We start from the raw sequence: 19,168 nt of genomic DNA on the forward strand, positions 1-19,168 counted from the left end.
AGGTAAATTCGGGCTCTTCAGCAGTTTGCTTCTTCACTTTGTCATTTTATCCAGTGGTGTGCATTGTCTGTCTTCCAGTGATGTTTAGTTGGTTGCAATGTTACTACTGACAGTTTGTACTGGTTGGTGCTTCTGATGTGCTGTGTGTGGAGCCTGATTGTTGCTGAATGCAATCTCTTTTCTCTATGAATTCCAGGATTCTCTCAAGAATCAGAATCTAGAAGGGTCTTACTTGCTGATAGGTCCATTCCCATGCTATTTGCAGAAAACTACCCAGCTCATTAAATGCTCAGACTCTGCCTTCAGGGCTTTATTTTTTAACTCTTGCTACCTCCCATTTAAAGGCTATTACAGCCCCTCACTGTTGTTGTTAATCCTCTGATTTTCATTAGAAGTGCATTCCTAACCAGTTCTTGGCCAGTTTTCTTAATAGGATGAAACAGCAGCTATTAAAGAATAAGAATGATTTTGATGTTGAAGATGACTTATGAAAATCTTAATTCTGTGTATGAGAGTGTATATACCATGTGCTTTATGGAGGGACATGAATAAACTCCTAACAAGGGGAGGCCTTCTGCTTCATATATCTTTATTGTATTTGCTTTATTCATGATGACATCACATCAGCAAATGTTGATCCCGTGATCAGTTAATGTATTTGAATCTTTTTCACCATCTTTTTCAGACAGGTTCTTGGTTTATGGCAGTGGATGCCCAACTGCAAGCTTGTGATTTCCTTCCTACCTGTATTCCTGCTTTTGGTGTAATATTCCAGTTCTAGCCTCTATTATAAACTTACCTGAGATTCCAAAGCTGGGATGTTTCTGCTTCTTGTCTAAGCATGAGTCTCTTAGATTGAGATACTTCCACTCAACATGTTGCTTTTGCTTGTCCTGTGCATACTTACTTTTTCTTTTATAAATAACATTTCAACATGCATAGTATGAATTTGAGTTTTTTGGTTTTTTTTCTTAATTTTGGCAATTTTCTTGTACTTTATCCCACTGACCTCCAGCAGTACATTTCCTTCCAAGTATTTCCTGAAGTCTTGCACCTTACTAGTATGAATCACTTTTTTTCTGAATCACCTCATAGTTCACTACTCCTCCAGCCAGAACCATTAGTAAGAGTTTCCTGTGATAATTTTGATTCCGTAATGTTATTTTTAATCCCTTGAATCAATAGAAGAATTTGAGTTCTATTTCGTATTCAGTAAAGTATCCATGCATCCCCTTTAAATGCTTCAGTGTTCATCTCTCCTTTCTAAAAGTGGAGGTAAAGTCATTATGTCCTATTTTAGATGCTGTCTTCTCTAGAAGTTGAAGCTGAAATCTTTTGACTTCATATTCTTGTGGGGTCCAATTCAGTTTGACTTTTGGTAGTGCACTGAACAGCTTGTATCAAACCTTGAGAGAAGTTGTATTTGCTGACCACTTCTATTTTTGTAGGCTGTGCTGAAATGAGGCATTTTTCTCAGACAGCTGTTTATTTGTTTTGGCCTGAAGTGCCTTCCTTACAAGTTATTTCCTGTGACTGCAAGTTCTTACACCTCTTAAATTGGCTCATCTAGAAGGTAAAGAAATTCAAATCTCGCTTGTAGCCTAAGGACCTAATCGATCACCTAATTAGTCCAGTGTGTGTTAAACAAATTCTTAGTTCATTAGAGCTTGTCCTCTTGAAATTATCTTCTGAAAAATGATCAAATCTAAGTAGTGAAATGTAACTTAAGAAAAACAAGTAGGTATTTCGTGTTCTTGATGTCATGCTAGGAGGTAATTCCCAGCAAAACAAATCTGTAGTAGCCTCCAGTTTTTCTTCTCATTCAAATGTGACTCTCAGAACGACTATGGATAACCAAATAAACCTTTTTTTCTTGGCTGGTTGTGTTAGAACATATTGTACACAGGCAAGCTTAGCCAGGGTGAACAACTGCCTTGTAGTTCCCTACACTTGTCTGGGTTCAGCAGCCAACTAACCTGCAAATCTTGTTATTTGTAACTTGTCACACAGTGTAACAAGGGAGTTTTGTGGCCAGTTCTGACCAGCAGTTGGTTGACTCCTTATCAAAGGTGTTCACCTTTCGCTTTGTTTGCTAGCTTCCCTTTTCCTTGTTGCTATTGTGTAACTGTTTAAAGAATTCATGTTGTAGAAACAATAACGCAGGCTTGGCAGCAGGTTTTATGTGATCAGAAGTGTTTTTGTTTGGTAGAACTTGTCTGAGAGGTTAGAATGAAGCTTTCTGAACGTAAGGTATCATACCTGCATACCTGTTCATGAGTCTCTTTCTGGGTCTTGTGGCTTCCCAGCTTCCTGTGGCTAATCCCCATAATCCCCAGCTGCAAAGGATTTATCCCTTTGAACTGATCAGTGTTCACAAAACTGACATTTTAGCTGCAATAAGTAGATTTAAATGCACTTCAGATTACAAACATTGGGTGCATATATATTTTCCCTTCAAAGTTAATGGTGTAATACTTAATCATTGTAATTTAATTAAAATGAGCACTGAAAGAAAAAAGATCTTAACTCTGCGTTTGTTTCACATTTGACTCCTTCAGTCTGAGTTGCCAACGTTGACAGGTTGTACCTGGCACAATCTAATGAAATGAGATGCTCAGCTCATTTTGTCAGCTAGTAACAAACAACCCACATACTGGTTAAGTAGTTCTCTATTTCTTTTATCTTTATGAAGAAGTGATTACGACGATTTTCAGAAAAACAATAGCATGATCTGCTTTCTTTCTGGACTTCTGGTTGGATTTCTGTAACGTTTCTGTAAGCATTGCAAAAGCTCTGCATGCAGAAGAATTGGTTGGAAGGCATCATCCTCTAAGTGTGCCATGCTCCTAGGATTCCTTAGGATCAGCTTATTCTGTGGAGCAGTTGCCTGGAGTTCCACGAGTGCTTCAAGCTGCTGCTGACTGCTGGGCTGTGAGTGGTTAGCTCTACCTCAACCCTGCTGCCTGTTCCAGCTCGTGCTGGCATCTGTATGGCTATTTTGTGTATTGTATGTATGTGAATTGGATCAGAAACAAGGTTGTATTCAAAGCTATTGCACTTGTAAAAACAACAAGAAAGCTCTGTTTGCTACAGGGTTTATTTTTTTTCAAAATGCAGATCACTTTTAGGAATTGTTTTTGGGCTGGATACTTTAAGGGAAGATGGTTTGCATTCATGGGTGTGTGGGGAGTGCTGGGGACATAAGAGATCAAAACAGCACGAATTTGTTACCATGAGATATCTTCTGAGTTTGCATTCTGAATGCTGCTTTAAGTATGCAGTTTATCTTGTCCTGCTTTGTAGGTGAAGCTAGTCATGGTTAGATTTGATGTGTAATGGTTCTTTGTGGGGCTCCATACTGAAGGCTGAATGGCAGAAGTGGAAGAAAAAAAGCAATTTGCTCTCCTCATCACGTTCAGCAGAATCTGGCCAAATGCCCGATGTCATTGCTCACTGCTGAGAGCCCAGGAGCTGTTACAGTTGTAGCTTATTCTTAAGTAACATTGATACTGTCAGATAAATAAATTGCTTTCTTTAAAGAAGTCTTTGTTTCAATGAATCTTTATTTTTCAACTCGGTAGTGATGCACATGTTTCCCCTTATATAAATAGATATAAAACTGATAATAGAACTCAGTTGTCTGAAATTCTGTGTACTGCATGTGGCTTTGTAGGCTCCAGGAATGTTTGCAGCTATTTAAATACTGTATTATCTTTGAGTTGCAGAAAGACAATGGGACCACTGGCACGCTGACAGAAAATGTGCTTCTCCAAGAAATTGAAGGGCAGAATCAAGAACTGTCAGCTTTTTCTCAAGCAGTTACAAAGTAAGAAATTACTGGAAATAGCATTCAGAAGAAGAATCATTACTACTTTTATATTGGAAACACACATAGTCAGGAGGACTGCTGCTAGTTTTTTTTTTTTTTTGCTTGATGAAGTAGACTTTTTGTATGTATTTTCCCTTTGGTTATCCCAGTTTTTCTTGTTTTTTATTGTGATTTTCAAAAATGTAACAAAATCCTGAGAGTGTTCAGTAGTATGAAGTCTCCTTTTTATTCTTCTGATCCTGTGACTTTCCTTAGTCACTTTCCTCTCACTGTTTTTTTCCTGGTTTTGCAAAGCTTTTTATTTCTAACCTTAGAGTATTTTCTGTATCTTCATTATGTCTTTATCTCCTTCTGTTTTTCAGTACAAATTCTTTTGAAATAACTCAGTCTTTATCTTAACTGATAGGCTTTGGCAAATCCCATCGCTCATTTGTCTTTCTAAACCTTAAATGCTCTTTTATATCACTTCTACCACTGGAACTCTGTAGAAAAAAAGCTAGCAAGAACAGACAAAATCCCCTGTGTTCTTCCTGCTTTGCTCAGGTGGTGAAATTTCTTACGCATGGAACCAAAGGAGATGGAACTTGATAACTTGGTGTTCCTTGTGTTAATTTTACTTACTGCTGCAATTTAATGAGTCGCATCTTTGTTTTCTTCCTAGAGAAAGACAAACTAGGAGTCGTGCCTCACCCATTCAAAATCCAGTAAAAAAATGGGAAATTAGAGTTCTTTGAATTTGCTGGTTATTAAGTGCTTTGTAAAACAGGAGTGTAAAAGCAATGAGAAGTCACATACAGTTTGCTGACAACACTGACAAATATTTCAAAATAAAACAGGCTTGTTAGAACAGTTTCTAGTTACGTTTAATTGCTGCCCTTTCTCAAGACCCAGCACTTAAAATATTTCTAAACTTATGGCTGCATGAATAAAGGGATCCTTTTTTTTTTTTTTCCCTCACTCACACTCTTGTCAGGACGCAAGAAAATGAGATAGGTGATTGTTATAGATGACTTCTGCTCATAATCTCCTATAATGCTGCTTTAACATTAATGGATAGTTAAATTCTTTTGTCCATGTTAAACAGTAGAAAGTGAAAAGCAGGTTATCAGAGGACTGTATTTCTTACTAGGTAAACATGTTTAATAATGTTTGTGTCCTAAAGAAAAGCCTTACCTTAATTCAAGCCTCTCTCAACTTCCAGAGTTTAGATGCTGCTCAGAAATTCAGATTAGACATCCACAAGTTCAAACATGCAAAGAGTTTGGTAGTCTGTTGTACACAGAAGAATTTACTTTGTGTTCTAACTCAATTGCAGGCAAATGTTGTGAATTAGCTTTTATCCTGTAAGCTACATGGAAAACGTGCCTAACTATAATCTAGTTCTTTTTCCTACCTACTTTTGTATGATTCCTCTACCTACTATTGTATGATTATTGTGGGCAGTGTTCTGTTGAGAGTAGAAAAAACAGAATGCTTTTGTATACATGGTTTAGGTAGGAGCAGTAAGTGTTCTTTACTGCTCTGGCTTGTGGTTATTACTGTGTTCTTTTGCTTTAGTCATAAACTTATCCATTGCAATGCTTCATGAACTTTTTCTATTTACAGACTGAGGACCAAGTTTCCTTATACCAATCAGCAATCAAATCCAGGCTTTGTGCTGAGTCCAATCATGCTGCAAAGAAATATAACTGGGGAGAGTGCCAGTATCAAGGTTTCTATAGAAATCAAAGGATTCCAGCAGCCAGTAACTTTTACATGTGATGGTATGTTTCTACTTTTTAAACTGGAATTTGCTTGTAAGGCTTAGAATGGCGGATTGAGACTGCATACTTGGCGTAGGCCAGTGGCTTTTTAAAGTCTTGTAATCCCAGGTATTGGTTACAGGGATTGCTTGCGGGGGATGTGGAAAGGTAGCTGAAGGAAGAACCTAAATGTGGGTCACTAACTCCATCAGAAAATACTTAGAAGCTGACAAATTGGAACAGTTTTCAAAAAAGAAAACCAAACAAGCTAGAAGTGCTGTTGTATCCGCAGCTGGGAATATTAATACAGCTTTTCAAAAGTTTGACCTACTTTATGATAATTGGGAGAGAAGGGAGGGGAAACAGATTCAGAACTTTCATCAATTTTTTTATTCAAACATTTGCTATGATAATTAAAGGTATTTCAGATTACCTGAAAATACAGACAAATTGCTGTTGGGAAGTAAGAGTAAATGCTGAAATTATTCTAGCTATCATGAGATCAATGTATGCTTGTCTACATGTATCAAAATGATGCTGGCTTGCTGTACTTCAGCTAGCTGGCCCAGTTTGTGGGTAATGAGGCATATTAGTTCGGGATGGAATTTAGAGGCTTGCCTTGTCCTTGGACATAAATTCATATTCTCTGTGCAGTCAACACTGCACAGCCTGTGTGTATTAAGGCTGTAACTTTGGATGCCATCAACTTATGTCAGTTCTTGGTGATTAAATAAGTGCTGCTGATAATAAATTACCTCAGGAGCAGCTTACAGCTTAGTCTGTACATTGCTGTAATCTCTTAGGCTTGGTGAAAGCTCCCATTCCCAGGCCAGGTCACCTGGCAGTAGGTCTGTGCTGCAGCCCTTCTTATCATTCACCTCTGTTGGGAAGCGTAGACCCCTTAGAACTGGTTGTTCTCAGAAGATATGAAATTGCTCTACTATTCCCTTGACCTAGAAGCTGTACTGAAAAACAAGCTCCTAATGCATAAATATTTTCATTTAATGTTAATCTGCGGAACCTTACAGTTATTGTGCTTTGATTTAATACTCCTCTGTTAAGTGTAGCCTAGGAAGGGCTTATGCTGTTTATCTATGTTTGCTCTTCACTAATATTACAGGCTTAATCCTTTCCTACAAAAAGTTTTAGTAATGTAAAGAATTGTTATAGCTGTGGCCCTTTGTTTCTAGAAATTACTGAAACCTTGGAATGTGGTTTATTCCTAGCCTCACCCGTGCCTCATTCTTTGTACTGTCTGCTCACATCCTTTTTTTCCCATGCTGAGACATCACCAATAAACTTCAAATCTTTCATCCCTAGCATTTGTAGGCATCTACAAGCACTGTAGCATATACTGTTACTAGACATAGGTGTGTTTAAAGTTGCCCTCTTTCTTTAAGTCCACCTTTTCTTGGTAAATTCTTGCATATTTTAGCTTCCTAATGCTGGAGTAGCTTTATTATGGCTTTCAGTCCTGCTCAGATAGAACTGTAGCTTTTCACTGTTCTTATGGCTCAGTGTGTAGAGGGAGGGAAACAGGCCAACTGCCGAGTTCATTTGGGTGTACCTTTTGATCTGTGTATTAGACTTTACAGGGAAGTACAAGTCTACTTGAGCAGTCACATGTCAGAAAGAAATGAGCCGCTTTCAATAAGATAGAGGGGGTAAAAAGGTGGTAACGTCTCCAGTTAGTTTGTAATGCTTCACAACACTGACAGACCTTAAGCAGAGACCTTAAACAGAGCCTATGAGTACAGCACGTAAGCTGTTGCTGCACCTTTTTATTCCATCATCCACCATATTTTCTGCTGTTCTGAGTTCATACTTACTGTTACTTGTTGTCAAGCTATACTCATTCTCCATTCACCAAATACCACTGTGCTTATAGTAAGTCATCTGATAGTGAGATGAAGCACTTGTTTTCTTACAGAAAATATTGTTTGAATTTACCTGTGTATCCAGCATAGTAGTAGCATCTCTTATGAGTAAGAAAATTCAGATTAGGTCAATGGGAAAAAAAGAAAACTCTGAGGGTACTGCTGAAATAAAATAAATGCTTCTGTATAGTGTTTTTTTAGGGAACTTTGAGGAGCTTTGACATCATTGGCAGATGATTCAAAGGCAATCAGAAAGTAGGTAGGGAGGCATAAGGAATGTTTTTTAAATAAGCTTTCTGTGTTAAAACATCGGTCTTCTCTTTCTGCAGCAACAGCTGGTGCCTGTAGGAGAGTGAATGTGAGGCTTGACTGAGGTTATTTCTTTTGCTATGTGTTTGCTGGTTAGAAAGGAAAATTGACTTTCAAAACATTTGATACCTGATAAAAAAGCTTTGGTAGTTAAGAGTTGTATTTTGCAAAAGCTTGATGATGCTTGCTAAGATCTGATCATTGATCTGATCTCATTGTGAAAGCTGCTCTAGATAAATTAAAAGGGAAAAGATTTCCAGTACAATTTCTCTCTGTTGCAGCGGGCTTTAATTTCCTCAAAAGTAGCACAAATACAGAAGTTCTGTCATCAACTTTTAAGATAATGGTTTTTGAACTTCAGAGCGCTCTAGAGTCATTTAATCATTTGTCATCTTTGTTGTTTAAGACAATCTTATTAAAAAATAAATTTAAATGCTTTTCTTGTGTAAAAACTCCTGCAAAATATATAGTGAGTTAAGTGGTTTTGTACTTCTTGAAAAATGGCTACTCTGTACCCAAACTACCCTAAATATGTTTAGCATCATTTGCAATACACCTATATTTAACTTCTAGATGTCATTTCTTTAAACAGTGAGCTCTCCTGTTGAGCTTATAATAATGCAGGCACTTTGCTGGGTGCATGATGACTTGAATGAAGTGGACATTGGCAGCTATTTCCTGAAAGTCTGTGGCCAAGAAGAAGTTTTACAGAAGTAAGCCAAAGTCTTTCTCGTTCATGTTTAACTTCATACTTTTTAATGGCACAGTTACTGGCAAATTTATTTTTAATGATTAAATGCGTGAAAGTAGAAATCTTCAAAATGTAGGTACACATTTTGCACGAAGAACAGAAGTCTTCAGAGCTCCTGTGGGATACAACAGATTCTCAGCAGCTTCCCAGAAATCTGTTCTAAACTGCTATCTGTTGTGTGGAATACAATTTCTTCACATGCAGACTTCTAGAGCATTTCTGTAGATGGATGGTTTAGTTTTCAGGTCCTTTAAATGTCAATAACCAGGAAAAAAATCTACTGATAACTTCTAATAATCCAATTTTTTTCTTTTCCAAAGTGATTGAGTGGCAAATCCCCATTCATTTTCTGGGTTAGAATGTTTGGTTTCAGTGTTAACCATAGCAGTTAAGAGCTTTAGCAAAAATGCTGGTACCTGTAGTAGCATGCTAAAACCTCCACTGAAGAAAAACGCAATTGAACAGTATGATGTGGAAACTCATTTACCATTTCCTTATTTTGAGCTCAGTAGGTTGCTTTTAATATTCCACATGAGTTCTCTGAAAAACACTGAATATTTTTGGTGTAAATAACTATAGCTTTCATTTGTTTTACAGTAAGCACTGCGTAGGAAGCCATGAATACATTCAGAACTGTCGGAAATGGGATACAGAAATTAAACTGCAGCTCGTGACCCATACTGAAATTTGCAGAGGTCTGGCACGAACAGTAAGTACCTTCTAAACTGCAGTAGCAATTTAATCTTAAAGAGTTTGAGAGTTTGCATTAAAGGTGATGGATCTGAGATGAAATCTGCTTTTGTAATTAACAAAAGTAAATCTGTATGATGTTGGGAACTGTGTTCTCCTCTCCTAAGAGCATGTGAAACATGGATAATGTGTCGTAAGACCAATTACTGCAGCTGGAAAAAGTGCACAGGTTTTTTATCTAAACTTAAGGCCTTAAAGAGAAGCAGCAGATTTCAGAGTTGGAGATAAGCTGAAGACAGTTTTTGAGTTAAATCAGATGTATATCTGGCAACTGAAGAGAAAGGGAGGGAGGAACAGAGTTGGACACTCAGTAGCTGTTTCTCTTCTTTTCCACTGTCTCAATGTGAGCGTTTTTTGGAGGCTATCAGTTATTTCTTTTCAATTTTGAAGAAATAACTTCATATATTTCCACTTCTATTCCATTAGCAATGAGATGTCTAAAACATTATTATAGATGACAGGAAGTTGGGAACTATACTGAATATATAATATTTTACTGCAGGAAGAAGATGACAGAACACCCATAGACCTAACCAAACACCTCTACAAAGTAGAGAAGCCTTTCAGAGAACCTAATATAAGGTAATATGTAGGTTTTTTTTCATTATCAAGTTAATGCTGAATTTCTGACCAAGATTTTAATGCTCTTACAGATGTGCTTAATAGTTACTGTATCTTGCAGATCTTCTGTTGAAGAGCTTCTTGATATCTATCATAAGCAAACTGAAATAGCTCTGAAAAACGAGGTAAGGTCATTGCAAATTATTACTGAATCAAAAGTAGCATGGGAATTTTTACTGATAAGGCAGTTGGAGGAAAAAAAGAAATTGCAGGTGTTCTTGGGAAAACTGAGATCCAAACAAGAAGTCAAATGTGAATTTGGAATAATTGGTTTTTAGATTGCTTTTTAAAATTTTCTTTCTGGCTTTTTCTGTGATCTTATAATTACCTAATCACTGCAATGGCAGTGTGTCTTCCCAGTCCTAAGGTGCAAAATAACCTTTTCCTCAAAAATGCTGGAAAAGGTGAATTTAGGGAAAAAGGTCTGTATCTTGACTATGTCAGTTGTCGTTATTCATGATACACTGCCAACAGATCCAAGTCTATACAATTAAGCTGTAAGGTGTATAGTAGAATTCACATGTTTGGAACACAGAAGTTAGTTTTACACAAAGCATAACAACATCTGACTCTGCTACTGGACTAATTTAAAAAAACCACAGTCAAAAATAGTGGGTATTTCACTCTAACTTGAAACAGCTTTCTGTAAAATAAAGTAATTTCCCAAATGCAAAAGTCCAGCTGAAGATAACCTACTTTGCTCCTCTGGTGTCCTGGTTTCCACTGAAACAGTGTTAATAGCACACCGATGCTCTGAGTGATGGGAGTGTGATGCTGAGCTGCCTGCCAGGTTAAACCACAACAGCCAGCTTAGGTTAAGTCCTGATGGTAATTTAACTTGGAGACTGGAACCTTGAATAGCTTCTTTAAGAAGTACGTTTCTTAAAGTTTCTATAAGGAGCAGTCTTGAAATGAAAGACTTGGTGGAAATGAAAAGTATTATAATTAAGTCTGTTTATTAACTTCGTAGGAATGCAAGTCTCAACAAGCTGCTCTCCACTATTTACATATTCCCTCAATACCATTAGTTCATCAGATTTTTCAACTCTCTTGATGTTTAACCACATTCTCAAGGGTAGTTTCAAACGCGATCTTATTATAGAAGAGTGAGATGTTAACTGCCCCTTAATATGATGATGTTTTTGTTACTTTGCTCTTGCAGCTGCCTCCGATTGCTTATTTAACTGTTCACATGTTGAGGTGAGAAATATAAAAGGTTGCACTTCAGACTTATGTTCTGCTCAGTCTACAGAGTCTTTTTGAAGATTAGAGATGCATTTTGTAGGCGACAACTAAGCCTAAATATCAAGAATTATTGCTTTTAATTTTTTTACTTCCTGGAGTGACTTTCAGTTCATATTCAGTAGCTGAAGTTCGTTAATCAAAGCAAAGCAGGGTGAGGTCTTCAGTAAATAACTCATAGGTAGCCTTTGAATTTGCATCTGCGGACACATTCAAATGTAAGCTAGTGTCCTTGTAATAATTTGAGAGCTGGTGAGGAAAATAGTAGTGGAGATTTTGCTTTTCATATGCTGAACAGCTGTTGTCTTCAAGTCATCAGCTTGGAAAGCAGGCTTAAACATTTACAGCATCTTCCAATTTCTAGGGTTATTTTCTTACCAGTGCAAAGTTAATTGTTTCCAGGTAACTCCCAATCCAAAAACTTCATTATTCAAATGGCTGTTTTGTTATCCATTTGCATGAAGGTCATATGAGAGCGTGTGCGTGTGGAGGGAATCAGTTTATATCTTAGCAAGAGAATATTACACCAATTCCTCCTACTCTAAGTGATCATAAGTGATGGTGAACAGAAGCTATACTTCAGGCCTTCAGAAAGAAAACAGAGACGCTATTTTGAAGCAAATATTTTTATTATCCGTATGTATTTTATAGAATCATAGAATCATAGAATCACTAAGGTTGGAAAAGACCTAAAAGATCACCCAGTCCAACCGTTCACCTATTCCCAATAGCTCCTACTAAACCATGTCCCTCAACACAACATCCAGCCTTTCCTTGAACACCCCCAGGGTCGGTGATTCCACCACCTCCCTGGGCAGTCCATTCCAGTGCCTGACCACCCTTTCTGAAAAGTAATACTTCCTCATGTCCAGCCTGAATCTCCCCTGCTGTAGCTTGAAACCATTCCCTCTGGTCCTATCACTAATGACACGAGAGAAGAGGCCGACCCTCAGCTCACTACAACCTCCCTTCAGGAAATTATAGAGAGCAATAAGGTCTCCAGTTTTTTTTTTATATGAAGACTGCTGGTATTAAAACAAAATCTGTAATTCTTTGGATTTAAATGAAGGGTGTTTTTTTTTTTTTTTCTAAAGAGAATATTGGGAGGTTATGTTGAAGTGTACAATTCCCCTTCCTTTTCACCCTCAGGATGGCAGTTTGCAATTCTTTGATTTCGAATAACCATTTAGGTTGAATAGTATGCACAGCAAAGAGTTGCAAGCAGTGGTTTTCAAACAGTAGGTTCAAGGTTATCAAAAAGATAAATATGTTCTGTTACAGAAACTAGAAGATAGTGTAAATATAGTTTGAATCTATGTGTTTAAAAGAACTGAAATTGAGAAGCGTTTTCTTTAGTGTGATTCTTTCCTCACACTCCTTGAATATCCTTTTTTTTAAATCTGCTTTTTAAAAAAATCACATGGGAATTTGAGCTTAGTATCTCATTGGACAATATCTGCCTTGAGCTAAAGGAAAAATCTTCGTATTTCTTGGGGCACCATGCTGCACCCTGTGCTACCTTTATGTTTATGACATTGCTAACTGAGTTATAAGGAAGTTCTCAGTATGGCAGCTTTTTGTTTAATCGCATTGTTAAACTACAGGTAAATGTAATTGAGAAACGCATACCATCATAAAATCTTCTTGGCAATTCTTTCTGAAAAATAATAAAGCAATATTGTGTTTTTCAGTAGTGACCACCTTAGTCTGTTCTTTCTTACATTTCTTATTAGAACCAACATAAAGCAGTGGATCACTTGATTAAGACTGTCAGAAAAATCTGTTCAACATTGGATGGTGTAGAAACTCCTGCAATAACAGAATCTGTAAAGAAGCTGCGGAGGGCTGTTAATCTTCCAAGGATTAAAGACACAGAGGTAAACTTGCACACTATAAATTACACTGTGAGGTGTGCTTTTTAAAACCAAAGGGTAACATTTCATTGTCTTTGGTAGTTGCAAATACTAGCAACAATTAAGAATTATATTTTCTCTTTCCTTTTTTAATATTTATTGCTATTTTATCTGATAGTTTCAGTGTTTTTTTATAACACTCATTTGCTGTTAATGTAGTGATCACTTGGAATCCAACTTGAAGGTATTTTTAAAATACTCTTTTCTAGTTCTGTAACTACAGATTTGGGTCACAGCAACTGCTGTTCAATATTACCAAAGGAAATCCAGCTGTCCTCTAAAATCAATGCAGTAATGCTTAAACGAAGAATTAACATAATGTTTTGGGGTTTTTTTGTGCAGTACTTATAGGGAAAGCAGTGTCATGTTAAAACACTAGCAGTCCCATCGCTGGATTTCTGAGCGTATGGACAAAAATGAAATCTTACCAGCAGTGCAGATTTTGATGATAGAATTGGCTTACAGTTAACTTGAGCACAGCTGGTCTCATATCACTTACTCGAAAAAAAAGTCACTAAAGGGAAGAATGTTCAAATAAAACAGCTAAATAGTCTTATAATGCTATTTCAGGCCATATTAAAAGGAATTGTGATTCCTGTGCTGTTTTCTTGCGGTTTTTTTTTGTTGTTGTTGTCTACAGTTTAGTTATGTATTTGTAATAATACTAAGCCGAAATCCTACAAAATCATAGACTAAATAAATACAGCTGTTACCAACTGTTCTCTTGCAGAGAAATGCAGAACATTTATGTGAAAGGTTGGGGAAATTCAAGATATATAAAGTTTCTGCCTTTTTTTTTTTTTCTTTTAAAGATGAAAGTTTTAAGTTTTTGACGTAACTTTATGTTGACAAGTTGTTCAGTTAATGCATGGAAAATGTAGGTAGAGCTTTCGTTCTTCTGCAGTTGTGACAGTTGTCTCAGCTTTTAGGAATTCAAAGTTTTCCTTTAAGTTACCAATTCAGTTTTCATTAGAAGTTTTAGTTCTTATCAGAAGTTGAATTTGGCATGAAGTCCCTCCTTACTTGAAGGGAGTAAATTCCCATGATTAGTTTGACGCCTGCAGACTTCAGCAGCGTCCTTGATGAGGCCAGACACTGCTGTAGTACTGTATCATGTTTAGACTCCCATCTGAGCAGACCAAGGAGCAAAAAACAACAGATATTGGCAATACCTACTGCTCAGCTTCCTCAGTTTGACTTTTTTTTATCTTAACTATTGCTATAAAAGATGCCTTTCCAAAACAGCTATTTGAGCTTAAATTGATACATAATTAAGCTACTGGCTTCTGCTCTCATCTCTAACAGCCCCGAGTTTTCTCTCTACTGAGAGAAGCTTGAGTACTCTGAGCAATATTCCAATGTACTGAGCCTTGTAGGATATGTCAAGATATGTGACCTAACAAAAGGTTTTGAACTTGGTAAATAATTTCTGCATGATGTGGAACTTGTCACACTATCAGTTATCATGAGGAACTTCAATTGAATAAAAAGATGTATTAAATGAACGCAAACATGGTCCTAATTCAGATGTTTAATAATTTCTGATCAAGTTGATTCTTAAGGGTAGGTTTCTTGGTATTGGAATTTACTCTGACTTACTGTGTAGGTACCCCTGAAATGTGGCGATGATTCTAGCAAGAGCTCGTCTGGTGAGTAGAGTTCTTCAGTTTTATTAAAAGTGACTTCAAGGATACTATTTTAAGGAAGATATGCATTAAAGATCGCTTACAATTTAGGCTCGCTGCAGCCTGAAAGTCCTCTGAAAGTGAGTATAGACCTGTTGACAAGAGCAGTTGAGGCCCTTCTGCGACTCCACATGAATTCATGTAGCAGCAGTTCTGCAGCAGTTTCTCCAAAAGATAACACTACCAAGGAAGCGTGGACTGCCACAGAACATCTCCAGTTCACAATATTTGCTGCACATAGAATTTCTCCTGATTGGGTATCCAAGTAAGTAATTTTCCAGTTGTAGAAAATCATCCCTTTATGGAGTTCTTTTTTGTTTACTTTACTTTGTTCTTTGTCCAGTTTTGAAAAATACTACTTGATTTGTTCTTTGACCCATAATGGAAAAGATCTCTTCAAGCCTGTTCAGTCCAAGAAGGCTGGCGCATACAAGAACTTCTTCTACTTGATTAAATGGGATGAGCTGTAAGTGACTTCACAATACTAACTGCCCCTGCAAAATAGGTTGGTTTTCTTAGCTATACCTACCTAACTGCTGAATGCACTCATTCAGTCAACTCTTGCTCCTAGTTCTACCCGAAGTGTTGAAAGAACAGCATGTGAGGCTTGTGACCAAAATCAGAAATATTATTCTGAATGGTATTTGACCTCTCATTTTAAAAGTGGGAATGGAAATGCTGGACAATTGCCCTATGCCAGTGTATTTATTGAGTACAACTATAATGAGTTGGGAAGATTGTAGGATTCCTTGTAATGGGAATGGCTTGCACTGCTTAAGGAATGATGAATAAAGCTTGTTTTTTGAGCAGTTCTCAGATTTTCTAAATAGAGAAGAAGCTGACTTCTATTGACATTGATGATTAATAGTTTTTTGTTCCAAATACATCACAGCAATTTTGTATCTAATTCATAAATGTAATTTAAAGTATTTCTATAAAGAGATCAGATGCAGAATTGCTTAATCTGTCTATAGCATATGAGAATGTTTTGAGCTACTTAAGCTGGATTTCTCTTTTTGGAGCAGGGAAGGAGAGTAGAAAGGTAGAAGGAAGGGCATGCAGAGAAGAGACACAGAACAGCAGTTAATATCTGAGAGGGGAAAATATTTTTCATTATACACACTTACTCTTTTTGACTTAGTAGTATGAGGCAGTCTGTCATTATTGAAGAGTCAGGTGAGTTGCATGTTGCCCTATACCTTGTTTCCTGACAATTTTTAAAGCTCAGAGATGGACTCTGAATAATACTCTGAAAGCCTGCAGGAACAAATTATCGTAGACCAGAAATGAAAGCTCCAGGTTCTGAAATACCTGACAGCTGAGACTGCTTGGACTGCCTTTTTTTTAATGATGCAATGAATTAATTGTCAGATCTTTTGCTGACAAGAGATAGTGTATTGAAGTGAAAGATGTTAGACAGATTGCTTGTAAGCTGCTTAATATAGTTTGGGTGTTTTATAGTCTAACTGGCTTAGTAATATGCTGTGAGTACGTACCAAAAAATCAGTCTGTAAGTTACAGAAAATTAAAGAACACTTCAAGCAGTGAGAAAGTGTCAACATAACTCTGGGTTGGAATTGTACAGTGAGGTGTATACTCCTCAGCTGCAACCTTTATGATTGCCAGCTTTGTACTGTTTGGTGAATTTAACTTACAGTAGTTCTTAAGGGATTGTTTCATTGGAATGGGATACTGTTGTCAGCTTGCTCTCCAGTCAGATGTGAGAGTTGAGGAGGTGGCTAACACAGAATTGTATGGTCCTGGTAGTGAGCAGAGTGGGAAGACAGGTTATGCTGGGTTGTGCAGTTCTGTGCAAGGAATGTGATTTAATAGAAGAAGATTAAAGAGGCTTGTTCTACTGCCTATTAAAAAGGGTTGTTCTAAATCTAGCTACCATACAGAATTGTAGTTTAGCAGATTTTATGAACTATTGGTGCAGAAGATATTAGAGTGGAATGTAATTGCACAGAAGTTTAGCATTCGTCCTTCAGTAATTTGAAAGCAAAAGGCATTGACTGATTATATGAATGACAAGCCTGTAATTTGCTAATAATTGGTTTTCCTTCTACGACTGATTTATTTCAATGCTTTTATTTTATAGAATAATTTTCCCCATCCAGATTTCACAACTGCCTTTGGAATCAGTCTTATGTCTGACTTTGTTTGGAATCCTAAATCAAAGTAGTGGAAGTTCTCCTGATTCAAATAAGCAGAGAAAAGGCCCTGAAATGTTGGGTCAGGTTTCTCTGCCTCTTTTTGATTTTAGGCGGTAAGTATCCAAAATATGGGTAAGCTTATTAATATGATTTATTCTATATAAAGTTTAATTTGCTCCCGTAATTATAGAAACTGCTTCTTTGCTGCTGAATGTATTAGAAAGTGGCAAAGGTAGCAATCTTAAGGGGTATTCATATAGAAATAACACTGTCAGTTAAATACGTTATGGTATTTTCTTTTAACTGGTGGAAAACTTACCTGCAGGGGCATGTTGAATGTTTGAATTAAAATGTTAGTAATACTACTGCTGACCCATGATAACGTGGACCAAAAGAGGTCATCTTAGCACCAAGGTTTGTAAGCATGCAGCAGCTGAGGATGTAATCACAACATTAATGAATTCCTTCAAGGAATCCACTGACATTCAGATCAGGATCTGTTCCTTCTAAATCATCCGTGGTTTAAATATCAATGGACATCACTACCTGCTGAATTGATAGCCTTCCTTCTTCATTGAAAGAATGCAGTCTTGATGAGTGTGGCATTTCATGAGTTTTAAAAGTATGTTATATTGGCCAGAGGCAGTTCAGTTGTTATTCGTATATATTTTAGCAGATAAAGTGCAGACAGCCAGTACATGAGTGATAGAGAATGCAAAAGAGTTTGCAGCAAGCAATGGATTCAGTAGGAATAGTGTCGAGTGCAGTGCAAAATAGAGCAGAATCCTGACAGCAGGTAAATGTACTGTCCTTCCCTGTCACTGGATAAGAAATCTGCCAGAAACTGTTTTGAGATAGGAAAATTAACTTCTTCACTCACTTGTTTGTAGCTCTAGATATGGTGATGGCTCAAACTGTTATAGATAAAATACTTTTAATCTAAAGTCTGCAGTATTTATAAGTACTATTTTTTTTTAGAGGTATCTCTGTCTTGGCTGTAAAATATTTGATGCTGTGTGTTTCAGTAAGTTTATATGTGTAGGAACCAAACTACCAAAGGATTAAGTTTGATTAAATGTATCTTACCTTCTGGAAAGATGAATTTTTCTAGTCTGACAATTGAATGCTAATAAATAATCCAGCAAGAAAGAAAATCAAAATACTATATTACAAAGTTTTAAAAGATGTGTATTTTAAAACATTTGTATATTTTAAAATACATATGTACTTTCACAGATAGGCAGAACAAACCATTCCTGCTATTAACCTGTAAAAGTAACGGAGATCTCTCTGGTACTTCTTCAAGTGCAGTTGCAGATCCTCTTGTGCTCTTTTATCACTCAAAATGGAAAGTTTTCTATAATTTTCCTCAATTGAGCGTTCCTGGATTTTTCCTTCTCCTTGAAACTTCCATTACTGGATGTATTCCAAAATGCTAATTGTTCTGGTAGCTGGTTCATGAAACTTCAATAAATAAGCTTGAACTGTGGATACCACAATTAGGCATAATGTTACAGAAATGATCACAGCGTTGCAAAACAACTTTGGGAATTACGCTTGGAATTTTATTTTTGTAAGTGATTCTGACTTCCAGATCCTACTAGAAGCTCATATTATCTACTTGTCAACAAAGACCCCCAGTCTTTCTTGGTCTCCTAGTACTCTGTACTGCTTATGTCTTTACGTGTGTTTTGCATTCTTTGCTTCTACATGGCGCTCTGTTTGTTCTATTTCTGCTTTCATATGCTGATCATTCCAAAAGGCTGCAGCTATGTAGCAGTTTAGGCTATCCTGCACTGCAAAGATAGCTTGCAGTTGCTTTCTGTCTCCTCTGAGAACTCAGTCTATTTTCACAAATGATCTTTCTTTCAGTCTTCAATCTAAATATTTTACTTTGGTCTCCTAAATGCCACATTTCATAATATGTGATTACAAACATCATTTTTATTTTAATTTAAATTGCAGAATTAGTCTTATTCCATGCTGCACCGTATTGTCACAGTAGTTAGCCTGGGGAGAGATCTGTATTTTCTGTTTATGTAGAGTGCTGCAGTAAGGTGTGTTGCACAAGAGAATGCTGAATGGCCTGTATAGGGCAGCTGTAGAGTTGCTAGAGTCTAATATGCTTACAGTCTAGAGAAATTAAGTCCAGATTTGTGTAATTAAAGACATGAGGCAAATATTTTAGTTGCAGTTGGAGATAGTGTTGCTAGTGGGCAGGAGCTAAAAACTGTAGCTGACTAAACCAAGGGAAGAATAAAAAGTCATATATAGGCTTTAATATGTCCAACTT

The 19,168-nt window shown here is 36.8% G+C and overlaps 1 protein-coding gene across 1 annotated transcript in view; it reads left to right on the forward strand.

Moving 5' to 3' along the window:
• Nucleotides 1-19,168, forward strand: part of PIK3C2A (phosphatidylinositol-4-phosphate 3-kinase catalytic subunit type 2 alpha) — a 47,406-nt gene that overhangs the window by 14,250 nt on the left and 13,988 nt on the right. Inside the window, exons 3-13 of the mRNA XM_042881899.1 lie at nucleotides 3,726-3,826; nucleotides 5,435-5,592; nucleotides 8,350-8,470; nucleotides 9,106-9,217; nucleotides 9,761-9,840; nucleotides 9,941-10,004; nucleotides 12,855-12,998; nucleotides 14,641-14,683; nucleotides 14,771-14,984; nucleotides 15,063-15,185; nucleotides 16,821-16,988. Of these exons, the coding sequence (XP_042737833.1) occupies nucleotides 3,726-3,826; nucleotides 5,435-5,592; nucleotides 8,350-8,470; nucleotides 9,106-9,217; nucleotides 9,761-9,840; nucleotides 9,941-10,004; nucleotides 12,855-12,998; nucleotides 14,641-14,683; nucleotides 14,771-14,984; nucleotides 15,063-15,185; nucleotides 16,821-16,988 (1,328 nt within the window). The remainder of the gene's footprint in view (nucleotides 1-3,725; nucleotides 3,827-5,434; nucleotides 5,593-8,349; nucleotides 8,471-9,105; nucleotides 9,218-9,760; nucleotides 9,841-9,940; nucleotides 10,005-12,854; nucleotides 12,999-14,640; nucleotides 14,684-14,770; nucleotides 14,985-15,062; nucleotides 15,186-16,820; nucleotides 16,989-19,168) is intronic.

Source organism: Lagopus leucura, unplaced genomic scaffold (genome assembly GCF_019238085.1).
Source record: "Lagopus leucura isolate 7727_CA_CO unplaced genomic scaffold, USGS_WTPT01 Super-Scaffold_100033, whole genome shotgun sequence".
Classification (NCBI taxonomy): domain Eukaryota; kingdom Metazoa; phylum Chordata; class Aves; order Galliformes; family Phasianidae; genus Lagopus; species Lagopus leucura.